Source organism: Calidris pugnax, unplaced genomic scaffold, assembly GCF_001431845.1.
Source record: "Calidris pugnax isolate Ruff unplaced genomic scaffold, ASM143184v1 scaffold14, whole genome shotgun sequence".
In the NCBI taxonomy this organism is placed as follows: domain Eukaryota; kingdom Metazoa; phylum Chordata; class Aves; order Charadriiformes; family Scolopacidae; genus Calidris; species Calidris pugnax.
In genome coordinates, this window is record NW_015090793.1 from 2,482,480 (window position 1) to 2,506,926 (window position 24,447).

The following is a 24,447-nucleotide window of genomic DNA, read 5'->3' on the forward strand; positions in this document are numbered from 1 at the left end:
AGACAAATCTGTGGCAGAGTTTAATTAAAACTTAGGTAGAAGATGTGCTGCTTTAAGGGAAATTCCAGCTGCAACTCTTGCTTGAGATCTCCGTGCGCTATAAATTCATGCACAGATTTGGGGAAAGCAGAAAGGTTGTGTCAAGATCACACACCAGGTAAAGGCTGACAGGAGAAGCGCTGAAAGGCCAAATTCTCATCTTTTACGGCTCAAACAGAGAGATGACAGCAGGTTGTTACAGAGTTTTTGTTCTATTTTTGAAGCTGATAGGATTTTTGCACAATAATAGCAAGTTTGGCATCAGAAAGGGCCTCGCAAACGTTGCTGTTAACCACAGGAGATGACAGTGCTTGACAGCAGGAGCTGTGTCACGCTAAATTAGAAAGGGCTTGAACCAAGCCCACAGGCCCCCTAATATCTCAGAAATCGGCGTGTGTTGATCTCAGTGTGGCCTGTCTTTATCTGAAGTAATTTCTTCACTTTAAAGAGTGAGGCATTTCAACAAAGCATCTCTTCTGTAGTTCCCTCTCCTGTTCCTCCCTCTCTATTCGGTGCTGGTGACAGCAGGGATGTTTCCACGACAACAAGCCATGCCGTTGCCTCAGGTGACAAACTACAACTTCAATAAACAATCGCTGAAAATAGCTTCAAACAATTAATTAGGTAATGAAAATGTTATTTGAATAGGGATTAGATGCTTTGGAAGTAGTCTACAGACCGAACTCTGATCAAGAATCTGTCTACAATCAAAGCTGAAGCTACCATCTGAAGGTCAGGATGGATACTGCTGCCTGAATACTCCAAGAGCCCTCTATTTTTTTTAAAAAAAATTAAGTTCAAAACATACTCAATCAAAAGGATGCTATGTAAAGCAAGTTTATTTTCTTTTGGTGCTAAATTTTGTTCAAAGCACATACTGGCAGGAAATATGTTCAAGGAATTACCAACTTCATCCCCAGAGGCTGTTTGTGCGCGTGCCCCTGCGCCAGCGTGAGAGACGGATGATGAGCCCAGGAAATGGTTTTGCAATAAATGGATTTTTCAGTCTTCTCTTTACAGAAGATGCTTTCCTGGAGTTATAAGTGGATGATTCATAAATCTCTCCTAATGCTGCTTCTAGTAACAGTTCAATTGATCTTTAATCGTTGTTTAAAAAGTGAATCTCCATGGGAGTGTTTCAGTCCTGGAGCCTGAAGTTTCTCTAGCCCAGAGAGGCTCTTCTCTCTTGCAGATTAGAGGTAATGTAGTCTTTAGGCACAGGTGGACACAATGAGAACACACACCTGCCTTATATCACAGTTCTTAGGTAGCACGAGTACTCTTTGGGCCCGGTAGTTGTCCTGGCAGAATTTCTTATTTGCTTTAATTTTGCTTTAATTATTATATAAGTTTCTCCAATGTAGTGAATCTATGAGGCAAGAGCGACAATGGCTGCCACCTTTCTGCATCCCGTAAGGTCTGTATGTTCTACGAACACCTGCCTTTGCAATGCCAGACCTGCTCCTGCTCCCTTCAGATGGTGGTTATGGATCACAGTTATGGGGTAAGACCTACCTCTCTGTGCAGAAACTTTTCAGTCTGTGGATGAGGGACTCAGCACCTCTCCTACTGGGTGTTTTCCTCACACGGCTCCCTTTTGAGGGATTCTGGCCAAAGCAAAGATGCCCTTTTGTGCTCTGCTGAGGTTCTTCCTGCTGTTGCAGTGTGTCACCACAGAATAATGTAAAATACAATGTAATGTGCACTAAAAGCTGGTGAGACTTCTTTTACTGAGAGTTTTTGAGGCAGAAAATGGTGATTTAAGTTTTGCAGAAGCCCTGTTGGTTTTGTTATAACTTTGTCAGGTGGAGGATGAAATTGAGGTTTGCTGCAGGCTTGGTAAGAACATCTCACAGGAGTTGTTGTGTGGGGTGTTCTCGTAAGGCAGGGAGAGGCCCAGCTCTGCTCTGTTGTCTGGACCAAGTCTGTGGAAGAAGAAAACCGAGGGAAAGGTGGATCTGAAGACTGATATTGAAGGTGTTACCCTGGAAGGGAAAAGATTGCTTTCTAGGTTGCACAAATCAGGGACTAGATGCTGTATCACCACATCTCCTGCAGGGCGATCACAGCCCTGTGCCTGTTTCTCTCTGAGTTTTCATTGTGGGGCTTCTTTGTTTCCACTTGGAAACTCTTGAAGATCTCGGTTTGGCTCCTATGGGGGTGAGACCAATATACAAAACCTCAGGGTTTCTCTGCAAAAAGATGCCTTTTCTCCACTTCACTTCCCACAAGAGGGCAAACCATGCAGGCACAGGCCACAGCAGCACCCGACTCATCTCTGCTGGGGAGGGAGAAGATTCAGGCGGGGTGACTTTGGCACCTGGATGTGCATAAGGTGGCTGTGTCCCTCCTGGTGAATCGCTGGTGAGGCTTTGTCTCCCCTACACGACAGTTGTCTCTTTGTGGTGGATTTTTTTTTTAATTGAAGGTTTAAACGGTTAAACTGCTTTCTTAATGCATTGGTGGTTGCTAAGATACAATCTCTCCGATTCTGTAAATCTTCCACTTGAACTATAGCATATTGGCAAATGGGGCTTTCCTGGCTGACAGCTCAGGAGACGGAGAGATGATGGGGCTCTTCCCGTCAGGCCAACGAGAAGCTGCTCCTGCAGAGCTTGCTGTGGTTGGTCGTGGTGGGAGTCAATGGGATTTTAGTGGCTTCCAGTCGCTGGACGTGGCCCGAGGAGGAGGTGGAAGGGAGAAGGTGGGGAGTCATAGGATGAGGTGGAAAGAAAGGCAGAGAAGGGGGGATAAGGCTGGGGATGGACCGTGCAGAGGGAGCAAGGGAAATCTTTCTGGCCCCCACTTTGGGTAGCTTCAGACTGCAGTTCTCTTTCCCGAGCAAGACCCGCCTTCCCTGCAATTTTATAATGAGGGGTGAATCTTGGGAGAGTCTGACTTTGGGACTGGTTTGGCAGGACCTTGGGGATAAGCTGTGCAAGGAGAGATTTCTAGCAGCTCCACACAGGGATCAGGAGATACCAGATTTAAAAGTATCACTGGATTCCTGGAAGTTCATTAGCAATATGACAATAGCAGCTGAAAATAGCCAAACTTTTAAAAGAGAAACCTGGCAGAGCCCTACTTGTTCACAAAATGTGTGGAGGAAGGTGGTATAAAATAGCGCAGCTGATCTCTTATTTCATGTTAAAGTAAGTCTTTACCTGCTGGGGTTGCAGGGGATATTTTTAACATATTGACAGAGCGCAATTGATGCAGCAACATCTATCCAGGTTTGCAGAAGCCTGGATCAATAGCTGTGAGAAATGGAGACTCCAGCTGTTGATCTCAGAGAGGTGTTAGCAGAGATGTCAGAGGATGATAATTGAACTGGCAGTGTTTTCCTCCCCACCTCTTCCACCAGACAATCCGAGATGTGCATAATTTCACTGTGAGCAATGTCTCCTGTATCACAAAGACATCGCAATGGCAGCCTCTCTCCTGTCTGAGGGAAACCTCTGCTTCCTTCTGCGTTTTCTCACTAAAGTGAGAAGGAGCCTGGTCCAGGGCACCCAGCAGAGCTGGTGGGGTGTTCAAGCCCTGCTAAGGAGAAATGGAAGTGAGAGCCTGCCGGGGCTGGGACCCTGGCACAAGTTATCGACAGCAGGGTCTCACTCCAGTCACTAAGAAGAAATGGGAGAGCCTGCCGGGGCGGGGACCCTGGCACAAGTTATCGACAGCAGGGTCTCACTCCAGTGTCCTGCTTGGGCAGCGTTTATTTTATTTATTTTATAGGGAGTGCATGGAAGAATACCAGCCTCTTTGCCCTCCAATCTGAGACCCAAATTCCAGTTTCAATAACTTATTATTTGTCATTTACAGTGAATCTTCCCTAGAGTTTTTCCTCCTATTGGAGAAATGATGATGAAGGTGGCAATGGGGTTTCTGGAGCCCTCTGAGCAAAGTACTCTTCTCCCCACAGCACTGCCAGTTTATTACCAATTGAAGAATTTTGAAGTTAATCTGTTGGGGATCTGTTGTGGTATCTTGGATCCGGCTGCTGCGTGAGACATGCACTCCCAGTATGACTAATACTAGTCTTAAAACAAGGAGTGGCTGCCCAAAAACCTACCCTGCATCCTTTGACTGAGTCCTGTTGTAGGTTTTATTCTTTTTAGCAGCCATGTTATAAAAAACTATATATAGCGCCACCATGATAATTAAAATAATTGTTTAATGGAATTGTTGGTTTAAGGATCTTGTCCTACTCATTGACTGTCTCCACTTGGCAAACGGCAAGACACGTAATTAGCTGGACCTCATTACTGATCCGTATTCATGGGAGCTTTTATAGCTGAGGGAACTGAGGAGTTTGCTCAGTCAGGTGCTCGGTGTGAAATGCTTTGCATCACGGGCCAGATTTAGGATCTCTTGAGTGCCTAAAGAGTTGTGCTCACTTTCACGTGAATAAAAGTTTGATCCTCGTCCAACTTCAGAGAGAAGGAAAGAAACAAAATCATTTCTAAGAAAAGGTTCCTCGTGGTGCACTCTGAAAGCAAACTTTTCCAGTGTCCGTGGCAAACTGTCCTGTACAGAACAGCCAGACCGTTTCATGGCTTCACAAAACCAAAGGAACATGCCCTGTCACAAGCAGCTTCAAAAATTAGGCCCAAGTTTTTTGACTCTCACCCACTCCAGCAATCCTGTTGCCTTCTGAGGCACGTGAGCAAGATAAGTGAATTCATGCTCTAATTTTAGACTTAATGCAATTTGCTGAGAAGACTCCAAATGGAAAAGGATTATTATTGGGAGTGGGAGCAAATTGATGATAATAATGTTACTGAAAATTGGACATAGAAGGCAAACAATCCTTATACTTGCCCTCTCATCAGGGATTAATAACCACAACCTTGGAAGGCTCCAAAGGGCTTAACTCTGCCTGAAAGCAAGACGACGTGCTGGCTGCAAACAGGAGAAGCGGGTGGCTCATGCCAGTATCCCCCTTCCAAACCACAAGGGGTTAAATTGCCGAATGCAGCTACTAAGTATGCATGTGAAAATTTCAAAAGCATGAGAGTTAGCCATCTGGCTCCTGCTCCTACTGGGTATTTAGGGATTAAAAGGGAAACTGGAAAGGTAAATAGTGTATTGCTTGATGTGTTGATTTTCAGCTGAGATGCCTCTCTTCAGTGCCTAGTCATATTTGTCCATCTAAATGAGTGGGATTGACTGTGTCTTCCCCCAAAAAGGGGAGAGAAAAAAAAAAATTAGCATGTAAGCTCTGGGAGAGCTGTGCAAAGCAAGACACTGCCTCATCTAACAGCTGAGGCAAATTTATTCTGGTCTGCATCCAGAAAAAGCACTTAGCCTTTCAGTGTCTCTCTCACACGTGGTGATGCCCAGGTGGTTTCTCACACCCTGGGGCTCTGTGTGGAAGACACAAGCAGGGTCACCTTCCTCGGGCTGAGATTCCAAAGAAGAGCACAAGATCTGGAGCTAGAGAGGGTCAGGCATCAGTTTGGACTGGGAAGTGAATGCTTTACTGGCGTTAAGTGTGTATACCAAGACAGCTTTTTTTCTTTTTCTTCTTTTTTCTTTTTTTTTGGTAGTGGCACCACTACCCCCTGGGTAGTGGCAGAAAGAGAGCAGTCGGGGGGAGGAAGGACACTGCTCTGCTGATAGCCCTCTGGTTTGTCACCTGGGCCAAAGTCTGTCTCCTTTGGGAGGCCAGGCCTGGACACATCCCAGCCGTGCCCTCACGGTCTGCTGCGCTGGACGGTCTCCAGCCTGGCCAGTGATGTCACTCCTGCCACTCTTTAGCTTGGGATTGTGTGCGTCCCTTCACGTTGTGCATGTCTCTTGTTCCAGCTGTAGGAGACTGAGACTCAAATCTCTGAAACCCTACGAGCTGGTCCGAGGTGTGAACCAGAAGTGTACCTCCAGCCCTGCTGTGCCTGCCTGGGTGCTCTTCATCACCCTAAACCCCCACCTCAGGCCCATCCACGGCACTGTGTTTACTTCTCCACCTGCCACAGTGCTTTAGGTTCTCATGGTAGCTTGCCCTGTGACTCTTCCTCTTTTGTAAAAGGAGCTAAACAACTCTCTCATGTCTAGCTTAAAAATAAGCTGTGCCTTGAAGTCGTCTATTTATGCCTTTTTGGTTGTAGTTTTATTGAAAAAGCTGGTATTAACATATTTATATTTTTATTCAACAACAGTTAGCTAATTTGTGCAACACAAAGAATGCAGCCATGAACAACAGCTTTCAAAACAACCAGATTTACCAACTTTACCATCACTTACTCTACACCACTGAAAGCTCAAACTAAAAAGAGAAAGAAAGTTGGAAACGTTCACAATGACGATGTTAACTTTCCATACATTCAAGAAAGCAGGAAACCAATCTGTAGTAGTGATGTCACAGACAGGAATGGAATACTGGTCTTTGAAAGGTTTCTATTTATTTCCTCTATAATCACTTCATGGTATTTTGGTTGGGTATTTCATTAGTTTTTATAAAGCTCCGAAGATATAGTTCTTTATTTAATTTTAACATGTTCTTTTTGGTACCCAAAGCTGTAACAGAGTAAGGTACTTCAATTAAAAACAAAAAAATTGTTGTATTAAGATCTGCTTTATAATAAGTTATCTATAGAATCTTACTTGAGAATGTTAAAAGCTAAATATATGTTTTACAGTACTTCTAGCTGTAAATGCCAATATGAGCTGATAGCTTTTTTTTTTTTTTTTTTTTTTTAGCTGCAAAGGTTAATGGAGGAGGCCAAAAGTCAAAGAAATTGTATGACACCCTTGAAGCAGTAGTTTGGCATTAACAAGTTCTCTATACAATTTACCACATTCTTAAACCTTTTTACAAGGAAAAAAAAAAAAAAGGAAAAGCAAATTTGTTAAATTTCATTAGAATAAATATGTACATATACTGTCCATGCCTGCTACAGCACACAGTATTTTATAAACAAACATTCCTCATTCCCTTTAAAATTAACCTACACATTTCATACTGTATGTGTTTAGTGTGGCTGGAAACTGATGCACATGCGTTTGTGCTTCGACACACAAAAGATACAGCATTGATCTAGAAAACTTCAAACATACAGGTTTCATGTGTTGTGTTAAGATGTCATATAAAAGCTGTAGACTTGGGTTTGTTTTTTTTTTAGTTCTTGTAAGCAGATTTTTACCCACTCTTTCCCTCAAACCAAAATATAAAAGCATGCAGATCCCTTCGTCTGTACATTCTCCACTTACCAAGAAATCAGTGCATCATGGCTTAAAGACTATTTTTTCTGAGGCGTTTTAATATGGGCAGATTAACAGGTCATCTGAGTTGTGCTCTTTTATTCACGGTTTGAGGAGAAATCCTTTGGGATATTAATTTTTCTGCCAGAGCTATTAGGGATGCAGCAGAACTTTCTTTTGCTGGATTAAGAAGACTCCCTGCCCACTGCACCATTCCCACAGAATTCCTGCATGCCCTACACCGATTGCGAGTACTTTCCTTTTCCATTTACATCACTATTTCATTTTAAAACAGAGATAGATCTAACATAATTTATACTGAGAGGGTTTTGTTTGGTATGGAGTTTTTGATTTTTTTTTCATACTTCTCCAGGAATACTTTTGTCGCCCAGTGGACTCATTTAAAAGCGTTAAAATTCACTGAGCAGCGCTGGATCTCACGGTACCGATCTTTTTACAGCTACAGATACCACGGCATTGCCTGTATTTGCCAAAGGCTGGGATTAAAACAACCTTTCTGCAGTCATTAAGTGAGGGACTTTCTCAGTGATGTAGCTTTGTTCCCACTGAAGTCGATCGTTGCCTTCAAGGACGGTACTTCTAGTCAAGGTTTCCAGAACTCCAGCCCCCAAACGGCAGGAGGAGGGTGTGTGTTCCCTGCCAGGCTGGGTCTGACCAGCCAGTCCCTCCGGAGCCACAATAGCAAGTTTTTTAATAGTCCTCCACGTGATGAAGACACTAGTTACCGTTTTAAATACAGCAAAGAGTTCTATGAACTTCTATGATCTATGAACTTCTGAAAATAAGCTGGCTGAGAAACCCTGCCATTCTGTCACTCATTCACTCGGGAAGTTGAAGCACAAAGTTAGTAATGATGTGAATGAATAAATAAATAAATAAGAGGGTGTTGTAAAGAAGGGAGGGAATGGGACGGGTGAGACAGGGCAGCTTTTCAGCAGCAGGGATTCTGCTGCCAGTTACAGTTGTCATGAGGCCCCTCCAACACGCCCCGTGCTCTAAAGGGAAGTGGCTGTTCATTCACTCAAACAGGCTCGGCTTAGTTGAAAGACAGGAAAATGTTACTGAAAAAAAACCACCCCATAATAATCAAGAGATTGAGGCAAAAAGCTCTAACAATGTGGTAAATGCTGGGGACTGCAAACGCAGGCAGTGCACCAGAAGAGCGTGGTCCTGAGAACCACCGAGACGCTGGAAAGGGCAGGAGTGCCGGGAGCTGAGGAGCCCCAGCCCTCCTCAGGAAGGCTCCCGGCACGGAAAAACACCCCTGTTTGCTTAAAGGAACCAATACAGACCACAGAGCTGGATTTGCAGTCGTGCCTTTTACTCATACAGTTGCAGTGATGGAAAAGAGTTGGCTTTGCCACCAATAATGATACAGGCTGAGGGATGAAAGGATGCAACCTACAAATCCCACCACAGAAGCCACAATTTTTTGTGAAGATCACATCCTTCTACAACTCTCAAGAGGCTGGTTTGTAAATATAGAGGGATATTGATAAATCTAGTGCATTTCTGAGTTCACTTTATCCTGAAATATGTACAGATTGTTTGTCGCTGCTATAGCAATGATGTTCTCAGTTGGGTGCCACGCTGTGTGCAAGATCTTCTTAGTAAAGTCCAAACTGTCAACACTGATGTCATCTTTCCTCCTTTTGCCTCCGACGCAGACTCTCCGGGGCTTTAGAATAGCTCGTGGTTTACTGCTCTCGCGGGAGGCCTCCAAGGTAACATCCCGCTTGGTATTTCGGTCAAACATTCGAAAAAAGTTGTTATATGCACCTGTCATTATCACACTGCAGAGAGAAAGAGAGAGAGAGAGAGAGAACAAGACAAAATTGAACAGCAGCTTGTGGGATGTCTACTAACGTGACTGGATCAGGACAGCTGAGCTTTAACCTTAAGGTTAGACATCTTCTGGCTTCACCTGGGAAGGCATATAAAAGAGGATTTTTCCCAATACTGGCCAGAGTGAATAGTTTGCTTCTACCAATGTGTATTCAATGAAAATTAGTTACCCCAAAACTGGCATCCTGAAGCACACACAAATATCAGGACCCTGATGTCATGAGACTGACTTCACAAGATGATAAAAGTCATAAGTTATAATAAGTTACTTTTAATTACCTTCCAGCTTTTTATGACTTTAAGGGTCATATATTTCAGGCTTTTTCCTACTCCAGAGCTTAACCTTTTCTGACAGTTGAGATCTACCATGATTCCAGAAAAATTCTTTAAAACGGATTTCCAAGTATTTCAAACCTTGTGATACAATAGCAAGATTTGGTACATAATAATATATTTTCATATTTTGAAGAAAGGTGTTTTGAAAGGTTCTGAAAAATCACATTGAGTTTGCACAAGTAAATTTATTTCCCTCCTGAAGCCATAGGAGGGAAACCTTGCAATTAAACGCCATTAAAATTCATATCTATCTACAACACTTCTTAGAAATAGACACATTGATAAACAGGACCGTGTCATTTACTGTATGACGTTTGAATGAAGATTCAAGTCAGGATATATTTCTGGGTCTGGGAGAAAGGGACAGAAAACATCCCTTGATCTGTATAAAAATTACCCCATTAATCAGCTTGTAGTTTGAAATAATGGATTGCCGGTTGCTTCATTCCCCCAGTCCCTGGGGGAGGATATTTTGTCACTAACTTTAATGAATTCAGGATTTCATCCATGGCCCCCAGGTTATTGGATTAGCATAATCACGGGTTTCAGAGCCTTGTTCGGAAGCTCATCCCCTGTGAACTTTTTCCACATGTGAAGCCAGAGCCACACTCCGCTCTCCTGTCTCAGCCCCAGATGGGGTGTTTTTTCCGAATTTCCATTCCGGAAGGGGAATCCGCCCTGAATGGTCAGGTCTCCACAGGAAAAGCCACACAGATCTAAGACTCAGGCAACCAGGAACTATTGGCCTTTCTGGTAGAAAGAGAATATTTCAGATGCTTACCCTTCAATCCACTAACCTCCACCTCAATGCCAGTTTCTCTCGCGCTCTGCTGCAGTTTCCCACTTGGGGGGAACCTGCATTCAGCAGCACATGGGCCCCAAAACCACGGCCAGATGCAACCCTGGGAGAAGTCAAAGGCATGAACTGTTCTGTGCCATACAGACGCTCGCTAGCTGATTCGATTAGACGCTCCTGGATTCGGGAGCTGGCTTACACCCTCGTGCAGGCACACAGCCTCCAGCCAGCCTTGCCTTGATCTCATTTAGGGCCATTAGCTGTTACTGTAATACAAATGAATAATATGCTGCAAAACGCACAAATGGGAGCTGTGCCACTAACTGCTGCTGCACTGCAGCTCCTGTGTGAGTGACAGCAGCTGGGCTGGCTTCAGAGCCACTGCAGGGTACACCAGAGCCGGAATTGTACCCTATGAATCACGAGCAGGAGGGCCAGCTCCATCCCGCTTCCACGTTTGCTGATGGCACACTGCAGTCTGACAGCAGCTGAGGCCACACTCAGCTTTTTTTCCAGCTCCTGAAGGGCTAAAGGAAAGTGCTGCAGATCAGAGAGGCGTAGCAGAGAGACAGGGCACGCACTGCCCTCAGCCACGGCTCACCCACAGCCTTCACCCTGGCCAGAGGCTGCTTTCCTGAGGTCCACAGGCAGCAGAGGGCTGGCTGCACCTCTGCTGAATTTGGGGATGGGCAACAGAGGCACCGGTCCATCTGTAGTCACAGCCAGCCCCAGCAGGGAGCCTCCCCAATGCTCTCCAGAAGCAGTTCTTGCCCTTGGGTTGTTGGTGGTGAGGGATCCCATCCCTTCCCTTCCCCACCCGCAAAGGCCGGGCGCAGTCCTGCTTGGTGAGGCACAAGTTAACGATCTCACCAGCTAAAAAAACAAAGGAGTCAGCCTGACAGCTTGATAAAACGTAGCCCAGAAGCTGCAGAAAGCCTATTGATCAAGCTTAGTGCCCGTTTCAGAAATTGAATCAACAGCAGTAAATCTAATGTTTCACTCCTTCCAAATCACCATGTCCTGTCATTACGGCTCCTGCTGTAATGGTTATTCACAACATGAACGAGTGGAGGTTATTCCATGTCTCAGACCTAACGTACATGATTTGTGATGCAAACAGCCCAGCACCCTACAGCGGGATTTTTCCCCCCACCTTAAGGCAAAATTTTGAAGGAGGTTCATGGTGCCCTAGTCTGCAGAGCTGTGGCTCCCTGGGGAGCAGGGAGCATCCCTCCCTCCCATGGAAGGCAGGGACAGCCAGGGGAGCAGCTTTCACACAAGAACCAGGGCACCAAACGCACAGAGAGGTGTTTGTCTGGAAACACTGCTATTTCAGGGGATTTCGCTCGCAGCGAAACTGCCTTTACAGTCCATTTGCTTTTTAATTTCTTGAACTCTCGCATATTTTTAAAAGTCTGCCTTCTTCAGTTGGATTTACTGCAGTTATTTTTTTTAACATATGTAGATGACTACTTTTCATGCTGGCCCTGTTTTTTTTCTGCAGTTTAATGGCTCAGTAAAAAATAGCATTATGTAAATGAGAAAGTGCCCATTCTTGTTCAAGGTCACAAACACAGATGGATTATAACCTTACCTGCTGCTTAAAATAACAATAAAAGAGAATGAGAACTAGATGTAAGCCTGTAATTTCTTTCCATTCAGGAAAATATAATGTACAATAATGGAATGTATGTGATAAGGAAATTTTTTTATATACATATATATCTTAGAATAAAAATTGTAGCTGAGTACAGGAGGAGGCTGCTCGGTATTTCCAGACTCTGTTCTGCACAGTAATGTTATGATGAGTTTTTGGAGCGAACCCTTGCAAGTGAGGATGGTTCAAGAAACCAAACAAAGCCCCTCACCCAACACACCCCACACTGATTCATAGGTGGGTAAGGGAGCAGCCCAGAAAAGCTCTGCCTAACTACCTTTAATTGCATTTAGCAAGCAGGTTTACAAGTTGTGCTACACACGTGGTCAGAGGTACCACCATCTCAGCTGCTTGGGGGTACTGAGGAGGCAGAAGAGACTCCAGCACACCCTGAGGAGCAGCACGCTGACAGCTCAGGCTGCAGCAAAGCTGCTGATGGACTGTACCCAGCTCAAACCACAACAGCTACAGGCAGCATGATAAAAAAAATAATAATTTTTTACAAAGGCAAAAAAAAACCAAAAACAAAAAGCAAGAAAACCAGCCCAATGGCATTGACACGGCTACTGCTGCCTACATTTCACACACCAGCAGCCTCGCTGGGGCTCTGGAAGGAGAGGCAACACCCTCTGCAGATACCTGTGCATTTGCAGAGCTTGGTGCTGACCCCTCTGAACTACCCACGGGGGGAACACATTTTCCTCTCCACATGGTGCAGAGCACACGGAGAACTTTGTGCTCCCTCTCTAAGAGCTGCTCCAAGCAAGGTCTGAGGGCTTCTGGCAAGCCTTCAGGTACGCTTGTTTGGAGTGACAAGACAAAATGCTACTAATTTGTCCAGCCTGCCCTGACACTGGGGCATTCTTGCTTATTAATGATGCATTCTGGGGCATCTCAGTGCCAAACTTTGGTCCTCATGCAGGGTCGCTACGGCCCAAGGTCTTACCCTCTTTTTTTTTCTTTACAAACAGGACAAATGTATTCTTACAGAAGGTAAAAAGGGAAGGAGAAAACCCCAGTGCAGATCAACCCCACTTCTATTAATTGACTTTTTGTCTTATTCCCTCCCTAGTTGCCATTCTGTTCTTTTTCTCATTCTTCCCCTCCAATTCTGACTCTGGTCTTTACCAGACTTTTCAGGTAAGTTTTCCTCTCCCCCTCTCTTCCTTCTTCCCTCCTCTTCTTCCATTTCCCTCTACCATGCTCTACAATTTTTAAAAGACACCTTATCTACTTCTCTGCTCTCCTTCTTAGCTTCATCCTCTGTTCTCTGCCCCATCCTGTCTATTTTGCTTCACTTTGTCCTTTCCCTGTTCCATTTTCCCTTCTCTCATCTCTTCATTTTACGTTTGGAGGTCTCACTGCTCACTCTTTCTTTGTGATCTCCCACTGCCTCCAGTCTTACTCTCACAGACAACTTGCTCAGCTCTCAAGGGCTTCCATGCTTGCCTTTTCCTTTGGGCTGAAGGTTGGAGAAATGAGCTGGCTGGTGGGTCTCCTCTCACCACATATAAATGACTAGTTCCTGTGCTCTTGGATCTGGCAGGAATTTGGAGGTACAAGTTGTGGCACCAGAGATATCAGGATGCTGGGCGATCTGCAGGGCTGGGCTGGGGATAACCAGCTTACCAGGGGATGCAGGGGAAGGAAAAGCACGGCTGGTTATCTATTTTGCAGGAATTTTTATGCTTGCCAAGGGCTGTAAAAAAAGGGGTTCACATTCAACCATGTGTGCAATCTGCTTTTCAGCTGGGCAATCACAACCCAGACCTTGATGACCTTCTCAGGAACTAAAGCTCTTTTGGGCAAGAGAGGTTGTTTCAAAATCAGCAGAACATTAGGTGCTCCCTCTGTACAGTACACACTTGTGTACACAGTACAGTACACAGTACACCCTGTGCCAAGCTCATCCGGGAGCCAGCAATATTTAAGGTAAGGCACTTGTTTTAAGTTCACGTTTCTTCACCCTGTGCCAAGCTCATCCGGGAGCCAGCAATATTTAAGGTAAGGCACTTGTTTTAAAAGTCAATCTTCAATCCATAAAATTGTCCAGAGAAAAGGATTCAAGAAGAAAAGTTCTTCCTGCTTGCACTGTAAGAAGAATACGCAAAACTAAACCAGCAAATGTTTACCTATGGACAATTTTCAAAATATTTATATTTTGCATGCCACCAGCAGTTGTGGCACTGATGTTTAATTTAGGGACACAGTTTTAGGGTCAACAGAAGCGCCCTATCAACTATTGATGGCCTCAGCATCTTTAAGCATCTTAATACTTTAAAACATCTAGCTCTCAATATTTTGATTTTGGTAACAACTCTGTTAAATGAAATGCTTCAGTGCATGGCTCTCCCCTCTAAAAAGTTCTGCTTCTTTTGGAAGGTCAACAAATTCCCTACTTCATCAACCTCAAGGGCATCTGAACAGGATTTCATCAGTTGTACTAAACTACAATGAGATCTTCCACAATATTTTTTAGGTACTGAGATTTCAGCAAACCTGTCAGTCACTAAGAACTGGCGTATCTCTGTCTTTCTCATATCTGTTATTCCCAAGGCCATGGAAGCCACGGGATGATGTGACAGGACTAAGGCTGGGCAGAGCTCCAAAGACCAAGACACACCAGGCTTAAGGATGATAGAAAAACTAAAATGGCCCAGCTAACCTGTGCCTCACCACAAAGGTGGCAGCAGAACATCATGCCCTGAGGTAAGAGAGGCTGGACATGGAATCCAAGCAAGACATGAGGGGAGGAGACTCAGAGAGCAGCTTCCACCACAGTCTGCCTCCAGACTTGCAAATCTCAGCAAAGGAGGTTCTCAAGGCACCCAGTATGAAAAGGGACTATTCCTTTGACCTGAAATTGTCTCACAGATTATATTTTGAACCCCTAAACTTGCAAGATTTCACTAGCATGTGTACCGGTGCAGAACAGCACATCTGCAGTCTCCTGTGACTGACAAGCAAGGCCCACCATATCTGGTTTCGTGACAAGCTGGCCTTTTGAGAAAAAAGGATTGGTTCCAGCAAAACTCTTCAAAAGCATTTTTCATAGGAATGAAAAATGAGATGTATTAGAACAAAGGGAAAGGAGGAAGCACTGTTGCAAGCAGTGGGGGCCTGCTGGCATATTGGGGTATTTCCCTTTACGCTGCGCTGTGTGAAGTAACTGACTCCCCATCACAAAGAAGGAACTTCTTTAAAGCTCCTGGGGAGTACACTGATGGAAAAGCTGGAGACACCATATTCAGAGTTGTGGCACTCTGGTACAGATGGCTGGGATAAGACTGGGAATAAGAACAGAGGTTCCCCAAGTCCTTCCTTCAAAGCTAATATTTGACATGCTGAGCCCCAAGAACAAAATGATGTCTCCAGCATGGAGCGTGCTGCCAGGCAGGAATAGACTGTTAACATCCCATCCACTGGGACCTGCCAATTCTGCTGATTAGAGTGAAGGCTGACGGATATTCAGTGGAATGAATGACAGTTCAGTAGGAACGGACTGACTGAACAGTTGTATGTGACTTCACTCATCTGCTTACAGCATATCACTTATCATGATGGTATTCAGAAGTCTCCCTGGAAGGGTTCCCATACACCCATTCATTTGAAATCTTAAAAAAAGAATAGTAATTAAGATATTCACTCACTACTGTGTAGAATTACCACATTATTTTTTTCTTTTCTTGGCTTTTTTAACTCACAAACAGCTGCAAAAGTGCTAATTTTTGAGGTAAAACTAAAATTAAAAAAATTATTTGGGGCAGCAATGGGAAGAAAACAATGTCTTGCAGGTCATTACTAAAAGACTTAACTTTGGAAGTGAATGAGAGAACTAAATTAATTCATTGTATAAATAGAGCTCAAGTATTCTACATAGTCATGTAATGATGTATATACAATAAAGATAGCATGATTTCAGTGTAATATACTCAACTACAGATAATATGTGCTCATCTGGTTGAATTAGTGTAAGACCCCTGCTTGACTCCCTCCCCTGACCACTGTTGTTGCCAAAGTACATAGTGATTAATGTGCCCTTCAGCAAATGAGATCGGCTCTGTCTGATCATATTAGTTCCTGTTCATTGGAGTAACTGAGCATCAATCACGTTCTAATCAGAGCTCACGTACATCGATTTATTTTTTTTGCAAACAGCCTCACCATCAGGTTCTATCATAGTCTAGGTTAACTCCTTGGTAATGACAAAAATTAACAAAAAGTATTTTCACCTAAATAATAAACATGCTTTCATTTTTAACTGAACAATCCTGTCACTTTAAATTGTGACTGTAGCTTTAAAGTCTGCAAAAGATAAAAATAACATGTTTAGAACTGCAGTTATTACTGTGATGTATACGTATTAATAAGTACCCTACTGCAGCAACTCTTAAAAGTACCATTGTTAATAAGCATTGCTTACCTTTAGCAGTACTCCTTTTTAAAAAAATACATACTGAAAGGATTAAACTAAGTGACCTTACTAGTCAAATGAACCATTCTTTAAGAATTAAAAAATATAATTTAACCCAAATATAATTTAAATCATGATCCACTCAAAACCCCATAATCCTTATAGCATGTAGCAAAACAACACGGTACTTGTCACACACAGAACCAAGAAACTCAGAAGTGTGAATGTTCATCAAAAGACGAACATCAGTGCTGATACGTTTGACTTTTAGAAAGAAACAGCTAAATTGAAGAGGACCCTATCTTTTGTCAAACGTTGCCAGCTACTCTACTCAACAGCTTCTTACAGTCAGGAGCAGTGTATTGTGTTTAGTGACACATTTGGTAATTGTGCACGACTAGCAACGCCTCAGTGTCTGGGCAGTACAATAAATGAAGCCTTCACAATCTAATGCTCCCACTTAATAATTACTCACTGCATTGATCTTTCTGATCTGTCAAGTAGGAACGAAAATATTATGCTCACTTTAAATCCTGATATTGAATAATATTTCTATTATTACCAGGCGACTATCCAGAGAGTGGCCTCAGCGCACACTAATGAGGACAGCAGCACTGCAGTTGACTGCAGGAGAAAGACTCTGGGACTGTGAACAAGCTACTGTCCATCCTGTACAATCCACTGGGATATCCCATCAAGGATAAGCAAAATTATTTGAAAGGACCTGAAAAGCCCTGAATTGTTGTTAAAGTTTCACAATATCTAAATGGTTTGACTGCGCGGTTCTTCTGTGCCAGATTTAGGCAGGGATCAGCACTATCCACATGTCCAAGAAATGCTTTAATTTTGGTGCTACTAGCAGGACCAAACTCAAGCAGTAACCAGTCCACTGAGACAACCCTCTGCTAAAACACCATTCACGCATGGGTTTGGGTGGCTCGAGAAAAGCCCCAAACCCCAGATCTTCCCCTAAAACTTCTGCGGATCATTCCCACTTTCTGACCATATCAAAGCCATTTCCACAACAGCTGGTGCCAAGTTGCTGCCGTAGCAATTTGGGAAGTATTTTGCCCAGTGTGGTCCACCTACGTCTTTTTAAATGGACAGGTGTTGGTATCACAGGGGATACTCAATGCTGAGTTAATCCTTGTCAGAAAACACATTACCCTGGGATGCAGACAACAGAGATAATAGAAGTATGTAGTTTCATTTGCATAATGAACAATATAAGGTGGAAATTTTATATCTTAGTAAAGACAGAATCTCTCCATTGGGTACGTACAGGAACTGAGCAAAGAGAAGCAGTCCAGAGAGAAGATGCCCCTTGCACAGTGTAAGCATTAAACTTCATCTGCATTTATGGACCACAGGACTGGAAGAGACCTTCTGCACTTTCAAGTTCAGACACCAGACACTTGTTGTTTTAATCAATGTCTCGTATAACTGCTTTCATCAAAACAGTTGGCCTTCTTGTAGCTCCACTACTCAGGACAGGAAGAGCTCCACACTGTCATGATCTGAATAGATACAAACTACTTCTAATTTCCAGGCTATAATTATCTGTTGTCACTCCATACCTATTTGCTATTGTGTCATTATCATTCACATTTTTCTTAGCTAGATCACCTTCCTCCCTATGTCTACCTCCTCGATATACTTAATAGAAGCAAGTATAATGCCTTCTCTTTTGCTAAGATGATCAAAACCAAACTCCCACCCTCTTCTCTCTTTAGAGCAGCTGTCCATTTGCCTGATTAGTTCATCCACCTCGGAGACGAGGGACAAGAAATGTGTAACTGCAGTCCAAAGGTCTTTGAATCAGACCCTAACATGATGTCACCACTACTCCTTTCTCTGCTGGATATCCCAGTCTTGCCCATTCAAGGAGCATATTTGCCTTTTTCGCAGCTGTCCCATGTCCCTGCCCAGTCCAGGGGGGCAAGCCTGCTTCAAATACAATGAGATGGGCTGTTTTTCTCTTTCCCAAATGAGAGGCTAAGCGAGCAGAAGGCACAATTCCAGGCTCTCAGCGAGTGCCAAACTTTTGCCTCTTGGCTCCTAGCTCTGCTCAGCCAGAAGTCACTGTGTGCCATTCAAAATTGGCTCCCGTGCTCTCTTTCACATGCATTTTGTAGAGTGCTCATCCCTTCCACGGTCACCTAGTGCATGAACGTCCCTGTGAGTTGTTTCCAACTGATAAGATGAAGGTTTGTGTTTTCTTTTAACTAAAATCCTCACCTTGCATTAAACTCTTGGATTTCATCTGGTTTTATTATCCCCATCCTCTTGGCTGCTCAGTTCTTCCTGCACGATATTCCTCCTCCCCAAAGCACTCTCACCATTTGCTAACGTTACGGCATTAGCCCATTTCATCCTGGCTCGCACTCTCTGGCTTCTTGTGCCATTATTTCTTTTGAAAATATTCAACAAGATATTATGTCCAAGATAAAAACCAGGACCTCTCCTTCACAGGGAAAGGGGCTGCTCTGATGTGGGTAAGGTATCAGAAGAAACTGGCATTTGTGTCAGTGGGAAGGTGGCAGCAGTTTGTGGAGAATCAGTGGGTGTCTGTGACTGCCTTTCCTCACTCCCTGTTTCCAGTAAATGAACTGGATTTCTGAGGCAGCTCATGTGTAAATACAGGATCACACGAGCTTCCTTAGTCTGGGGCTGTGCAAGTTGGCAGCATTCTTTTTAAGTTTTGCAGCCTAGTTATGATTTTTGTGAAAACAGACAAAATGTGAAGAGTTTTTCCCCTAAGGCATGAGCCAAGATTAACAAGGCATACATCATGTCTAATGAGGTCAGAGACACAACCGCACCAATACCCAAACACCTTTAATCAACCTGAACACTGATACGTGAAGATGTAAATTGATGTGGAAAATAACCACACATAACACTTTACTTTCTGATTGCTCCCCATCAAATGGGAGCTCTTTTGCTAAATGGAGAGAGTGATGGACACAAGAATGGATTACCTGTCTGATCCGTTCCATGCACATTCAAACTTGTCAAAGATGCAGTCATTTTCATAGAGGGAACACAACTTGCTCCTAAGGTAATCATGGACCTGTTTCAAAGAAAATAACTGTTGTTATTCTCAAAATAAAACAAAATATAAAAATCCACAACCAGCCCCCCCACTTTATCTCCCACGTTCACTTTCCAAATATGCTGCACAGATTGGTAGCTTTGCAAAAGATACTGTGTTTAAACTCTCCAGAAGCTTTCTGTACTTTTCCACAGCCCAATTAACCAGGTGCTAGAAGAATTATTGCTGCAGGAAGGCATGAAGCATACCTCCCTCAGCAGGCTGCAGACCACCCCTCTTCAACATATTTGCTTCCTGCTTGGCTGATTTTCTCAGTGCTAGCCTAATTCCCAAAGACATTTCACCAGCTGATACCCTAGATGTGCTAATTAATGTGCAAGAAATCTAATTTAAATAGTAACCAAAATGTCATATTCCAAGATAAGTGGACTCTCACTTGTGGCAGAAAGAACTTGGCTCTATTAAAAGAACCTGTAGTGTATGGGATTACATATATTTGGGTGAGGTATTTCAGAAGCCAAATACAGTACAAGGTTGCACTTGCACAAGCTGCAAATTAGAATACTAATTTAGCCCAAGGATATCTCCTATTTGGCTGAGACTTAAAAACAACATTGTAAATTCTCACTTACATACTTGAACATTGGGACCAACCAGCAGAAGACCTCTCCTCTGGGCCACATATTGTTGCTGAACAATGGTTATCAAAAAGAGACTGATCTCATGCAAAATGCTGAGCTTGATTAGTTTTCCATCTGGATGATTAGTTTCATTCCACAAGGAAATAATGAGCTAGAAAATCCCTGCCTAGGCGAATTTTCTAGTGCACTCTCACTCCTGATGTTTCCGTGTAGCTGTTGTAGAAAGATGTGTAGATGGCCTCTCAGAGCACACGTACCAATCCAACAGCTGAGGGGCGTAATTTAGCTCTGGCACAGAGGTACTGGCTCTTGCAAGTCCAGGAAGCCTGTTCCTGCTCATGGATGCTCAGCATCCTTCTCTGGCCTGAGGGTGCAAACACTTGTTCTCATAAGATAACTTCTATCAAGGCTAGACTAGGAACAATGACCTTTCACTTATATTTTCTTTAAACTAACCCATTTTCAATAGCCAAATTGTACAGTATACTAAGAATATTTGTAATATAAGGTTATTAAGGACTATAGATTTTAGTCATGGATCAATTTTCATTAACAGATGAGTGAACACAGAGCTGTATATCAACAGATAATGGCTTATACAGCAAATAATAGGTGAATGGTAGATGCAGATAACACATTTCACAATTAAATGTGTTTACTTTCATTGTGAGTAATAGGTCAGAACACTTTTAGTACTGAGGCAGTTTATTGCACCCTCTGTAATTAAATCCTTTTATTTTCTCTTTACTTAAGTCCTTTTTATGGTAGCAGTGTAATTTGTTAGAGAACTGGAGTTCTTTCCTTTATCATCTCTGTGAGCTCCCAACACTTGGAAGAAATAGAAAGACAGGGCAAGGCAAAGTAGATCACATTTGCCTCATTGACTGTCATTTCTAGGTCTTCCTCTTGTTACCACTTCCAGCAGCCATCTGTCATGACCACGGTCACGTATACACCCTTTGAGAAGTGCGTCCAACTCCAAGAGAGCTGGAGTTTTTTCCTTTATCATCTCTGTGAGCTCCCAACACTTGGAAGAAATAGAAAGACAGGGCAAGGCAAAGTAGATCACATTTGCCTCATTGACTGTCATTTCTAGGTCTTCCTCTTGTTACCACTTCCAGCAGCCATCTGTCATGACCACGGTCACGTATACACCCTTTGAGAAGTGCGTCCAACTCCACAGCTTGGAGCTGTGCCTTTCTGTCAGCTCTGTCAAAAAGCATTTCGAACTTCCTCTGTCAGGTTTCTTAGTGATCTCCTCAAGGTCTCATCTCCTTTTTCCTGACTGACTCTGCCTGCAAACTTGCACTACTTTCAAGGTCTCATCTTTTTCTTGACTGACTCTGCCTGCAAACTTGCACTACTGCACTGAACAACCAGCTTGCTCTGGACCCTCCATCACATTTGATCACATTCAGATGCTCAGAATGACTATGAGAAACTAACTGGAAGAAACAATTTTTACCTTATTTTCATGTTCACCCACCAATACCAATTGAGGGTAAAATCATATCCACCTTGTCTGTTACATATTGTTCTTACCACATACGAATAGCACTTGAATGCCAATCAAATCAAGTCCCAACTAACTACCATATGCATTCTCCTCTTCTTCATTGCAATATTTTAGGTCAGACCATGGAACCATCTAGTCATTCTGTACCCCAGACTAACACAGCAACACAACTACGCTGGGAGCTATCTCGTTGGGACTGATTAGTGCAATTCCTGATTGCAACTATTAAGTGACACATTAGTCCAAATCCCTGTGCAACAGACCCTGCCAAAAGTGGATCTAGCTCTTATCAGCTATGAACATGTTCACCTCGGGTTGCTGCTGGTATGGATCTGCTGGGCTAATTCACCTGGGCAGCATCAAAAGAGTATCCTGTTAGGCAGGGCTGCTTTGCAACTTCCACTGTGTTGCTCTGTTAGTGCTGTCCCATGCACTATACTCTGCCCTTTTCTTTTATGTGATGCATAAACAGGAGAAAATCATGTTGAATCACTGTCAGCAGATAAAGTGTTTCAGCAAAGGCTGCTCCGTGCAATAGCATTCTGTTAGCCATAAATACTATATGCTTAATAAGCATCTGACTGCAATAATCAGTACTGAAAAATTGACATTATACTCATTTTCCACATCTTAGCATGGAGAAATACAACTTGTTAACTGGCCCCACTGCGGGGTGTCAGAGTGATTTAAAGGTGGCCAGCTTGTTTCACAGCTACCTACATGAGGAAATAAAAGCAGATGTCAAAGTCAAGACAAACAGGTTGGCTTGACCAGCTATTTCTCTCTAGAGACAAGGTTGCCTACTGCATTAGCATAAGTATAAAATAATATATTACCTAAGTTCCTAAAATCCAAGATATGTTTCTGTTATATAAAACAGTCTCGCCCTTACCCTCCCACTTCATTTTCACAGCATATCAACATTTGTACCATATTTAGCATTACAAGTACTGCCGTTTTCAGAGTAAAAACCAATTTTGTAGTTTTAAAGGTACACAGGCTCAGGCTTCCTGATGCTAACAGGAGACACACTGAAGAGTATCCACCGAAATGCAAGGAGGCCCACTTGGTCTCCCGAACACTAGCTAATAAACACCTCCGATGTTACTGAAGTCAAATTTTAGTTGTTTCGTCAAGTCACACTACCAAACTCTCATTACACGTTGTTTTAAATGCAATCTTAATGATAGTTACTATGAACCTCTTCTACCCCAGCTACCATTACATACATAGAAAACAAGGGATTGTTCCGGCAGTGTCCCAGGACTGTCACTACATAAGCAGTACGAGCCAGATGAATGACAGTTTTCCTACTTTCTTCCTCTCCCTACTCTCCTCTAGGTAGCTTAACAGCTTTCCCTCATTGTGCTTTCATAACAAACAGCTTCTGTGTCACAGATGTATTTTCCTTCTTCAAGGCAGAGTCAAAAAATGTAAGCTCAGCCCTCTACTGCCAAACAGAACAGATGTCAGAGTACAAACTCAGCGCTGGCTGGAGCCACTGGCATTTTGTCTGGATAATATCGCAATGCATTCAGGCAACCAGATGTGTCTGTCTGGCATTCGCAAACTGCTGTGTCAGTGCTGACGTTGGGCTTTAACACTGATTGCTTCTGGAACTAGGCACAAGGGAGAAACACATAGATGAAGTTTTTAAAAAGAGTTTTGAAATTGCAAAGGTGTAAACTCAGCAGTCCCAGCGGGAGCAGACTACTAAGCAATTCACAAAATCCTTTTCTCATTTTCTTTTAAATGTTAATCGTGGAATACATCATTTGAAAACAGATGCCAAAGTGAAGAGATGAACTCCCTTGTTAGAAGCATCATTTCTTTCATGAGCCCAATCCACAGCGAGTGTTACCCAGGTCTTATGCTTCCTTACCTATGCTGAAATTGCTGTTTTACAACTACAAGCACGCCACTGTGAGGATTTTAACCACCTTGATTAGCAGCTCTCCTAGCTAGCTGCTTCTCAGACCAAGCTATGAGAAGTTTAGGAAAACATTCAGTTTTTGAATAGCGAGATGCTTTTATATTGCTGCATTTCAAGACATAGGAGATACCTACCTGGTACGTTTCTACGGGCTTTGTTTCCATGTTCAGATCCCAAACCTTGACAGTGAGGTAATCTCTTGTTAGCATGTATCTACCGCTGTGACTGAATTTGACATCTGACACTGAAGAGATAATTTCTGAAAAAAATGATCTGTTACTGGGGTCTTCTGGTTCTTCATAAACTGTTACAAAAGAAAAAAAAAAAAGAGGCAAGTGAGAAATTAGAATTCTATTAAAAATGCTCTTGCACAATCTGTACTGTGCATTTCTTGTAAAACAACGTAGTTCATTGTACCAATGAACATGACAGAGCATTAAGTATATGCCCAGCACTTAACTTATTATTTTATCTTTATAGAAAAATACAAACTGTAAGCTTTAAATATTACAATAATTAACCACATATCTATGGGCCCAAAGCATCACTTTGGGAAATTATATAAATACACCAGTCAGTTGACTACAGCAACCTATAGCAAGGCAGTTCCTCCTACAGCCATCATTTCTGGGGTCCCCACGTCATGTTTCCTGACATATAACCAAAATTCAGGTGTCCCTGTCACATGAAAGGTGTACATGTGGTCTCACAATGGTCTTGGCATCCCCGGGAAGGGTGGTTACTCAAACCCTGCCCTGGTTGCCAGAACCAGCTGGCTACTCTGCAGGCTACTCACTGGTCACGTCTGAAGGCATCTGAGACTAAACATGAGAGTTTTGAAAAGCAATTACAAATTGCAATTACCTCTTCCTGAGAGGTGAGCAGAAAACAGACAGTGATTTACCATGTGGATACATGAACTACGTAGTTCAAGTGCAATTGCTGACGGTTCTGGAAAACACTAAACCCACTGTACGTGCTGGTGAGCTCTTCT

At 43.1% G+C, this 24,447-nt stretch overlaps 1 protein-coding gene across 3 annotated transcripts in view; it reads right to left on the reverse strand.

Moving 5' to 3' along the window:
* Positions 1–6,125: 6,125 nt before the first annotated feature.
* Positions 6,126–24,447, reverse strand: part of PPP2R2C (protein phosphatase 2 regulatory subunit B, gamma) — a 233,139-nt gene continuing 214,817 nt past the window's right edge. For all 3 annotated transcript variants that reach the window (XM_014936064.1, XM_014936063.1, XM_014936062.1), the window contains 3 exons: positions 23,588–23,757; positions 19,290–19,381; positions 6,126–9,053 (listed from right to left, as the gene is read on the reverse strand). In XM_014936064.1, the coding sequence (XP_014791550.1) occupies positions 8,762–9,053; positions 19,290–19,381; positions 23,588–23,757 (554 nt within the window). In that variant the 3' untranslated portion in view covers positions 6,126–8,761. The remainder of the gene's footprint in view (positions 9,054–19,289; positions 19,382–23,587; positions 23,758–24,447) is intronic.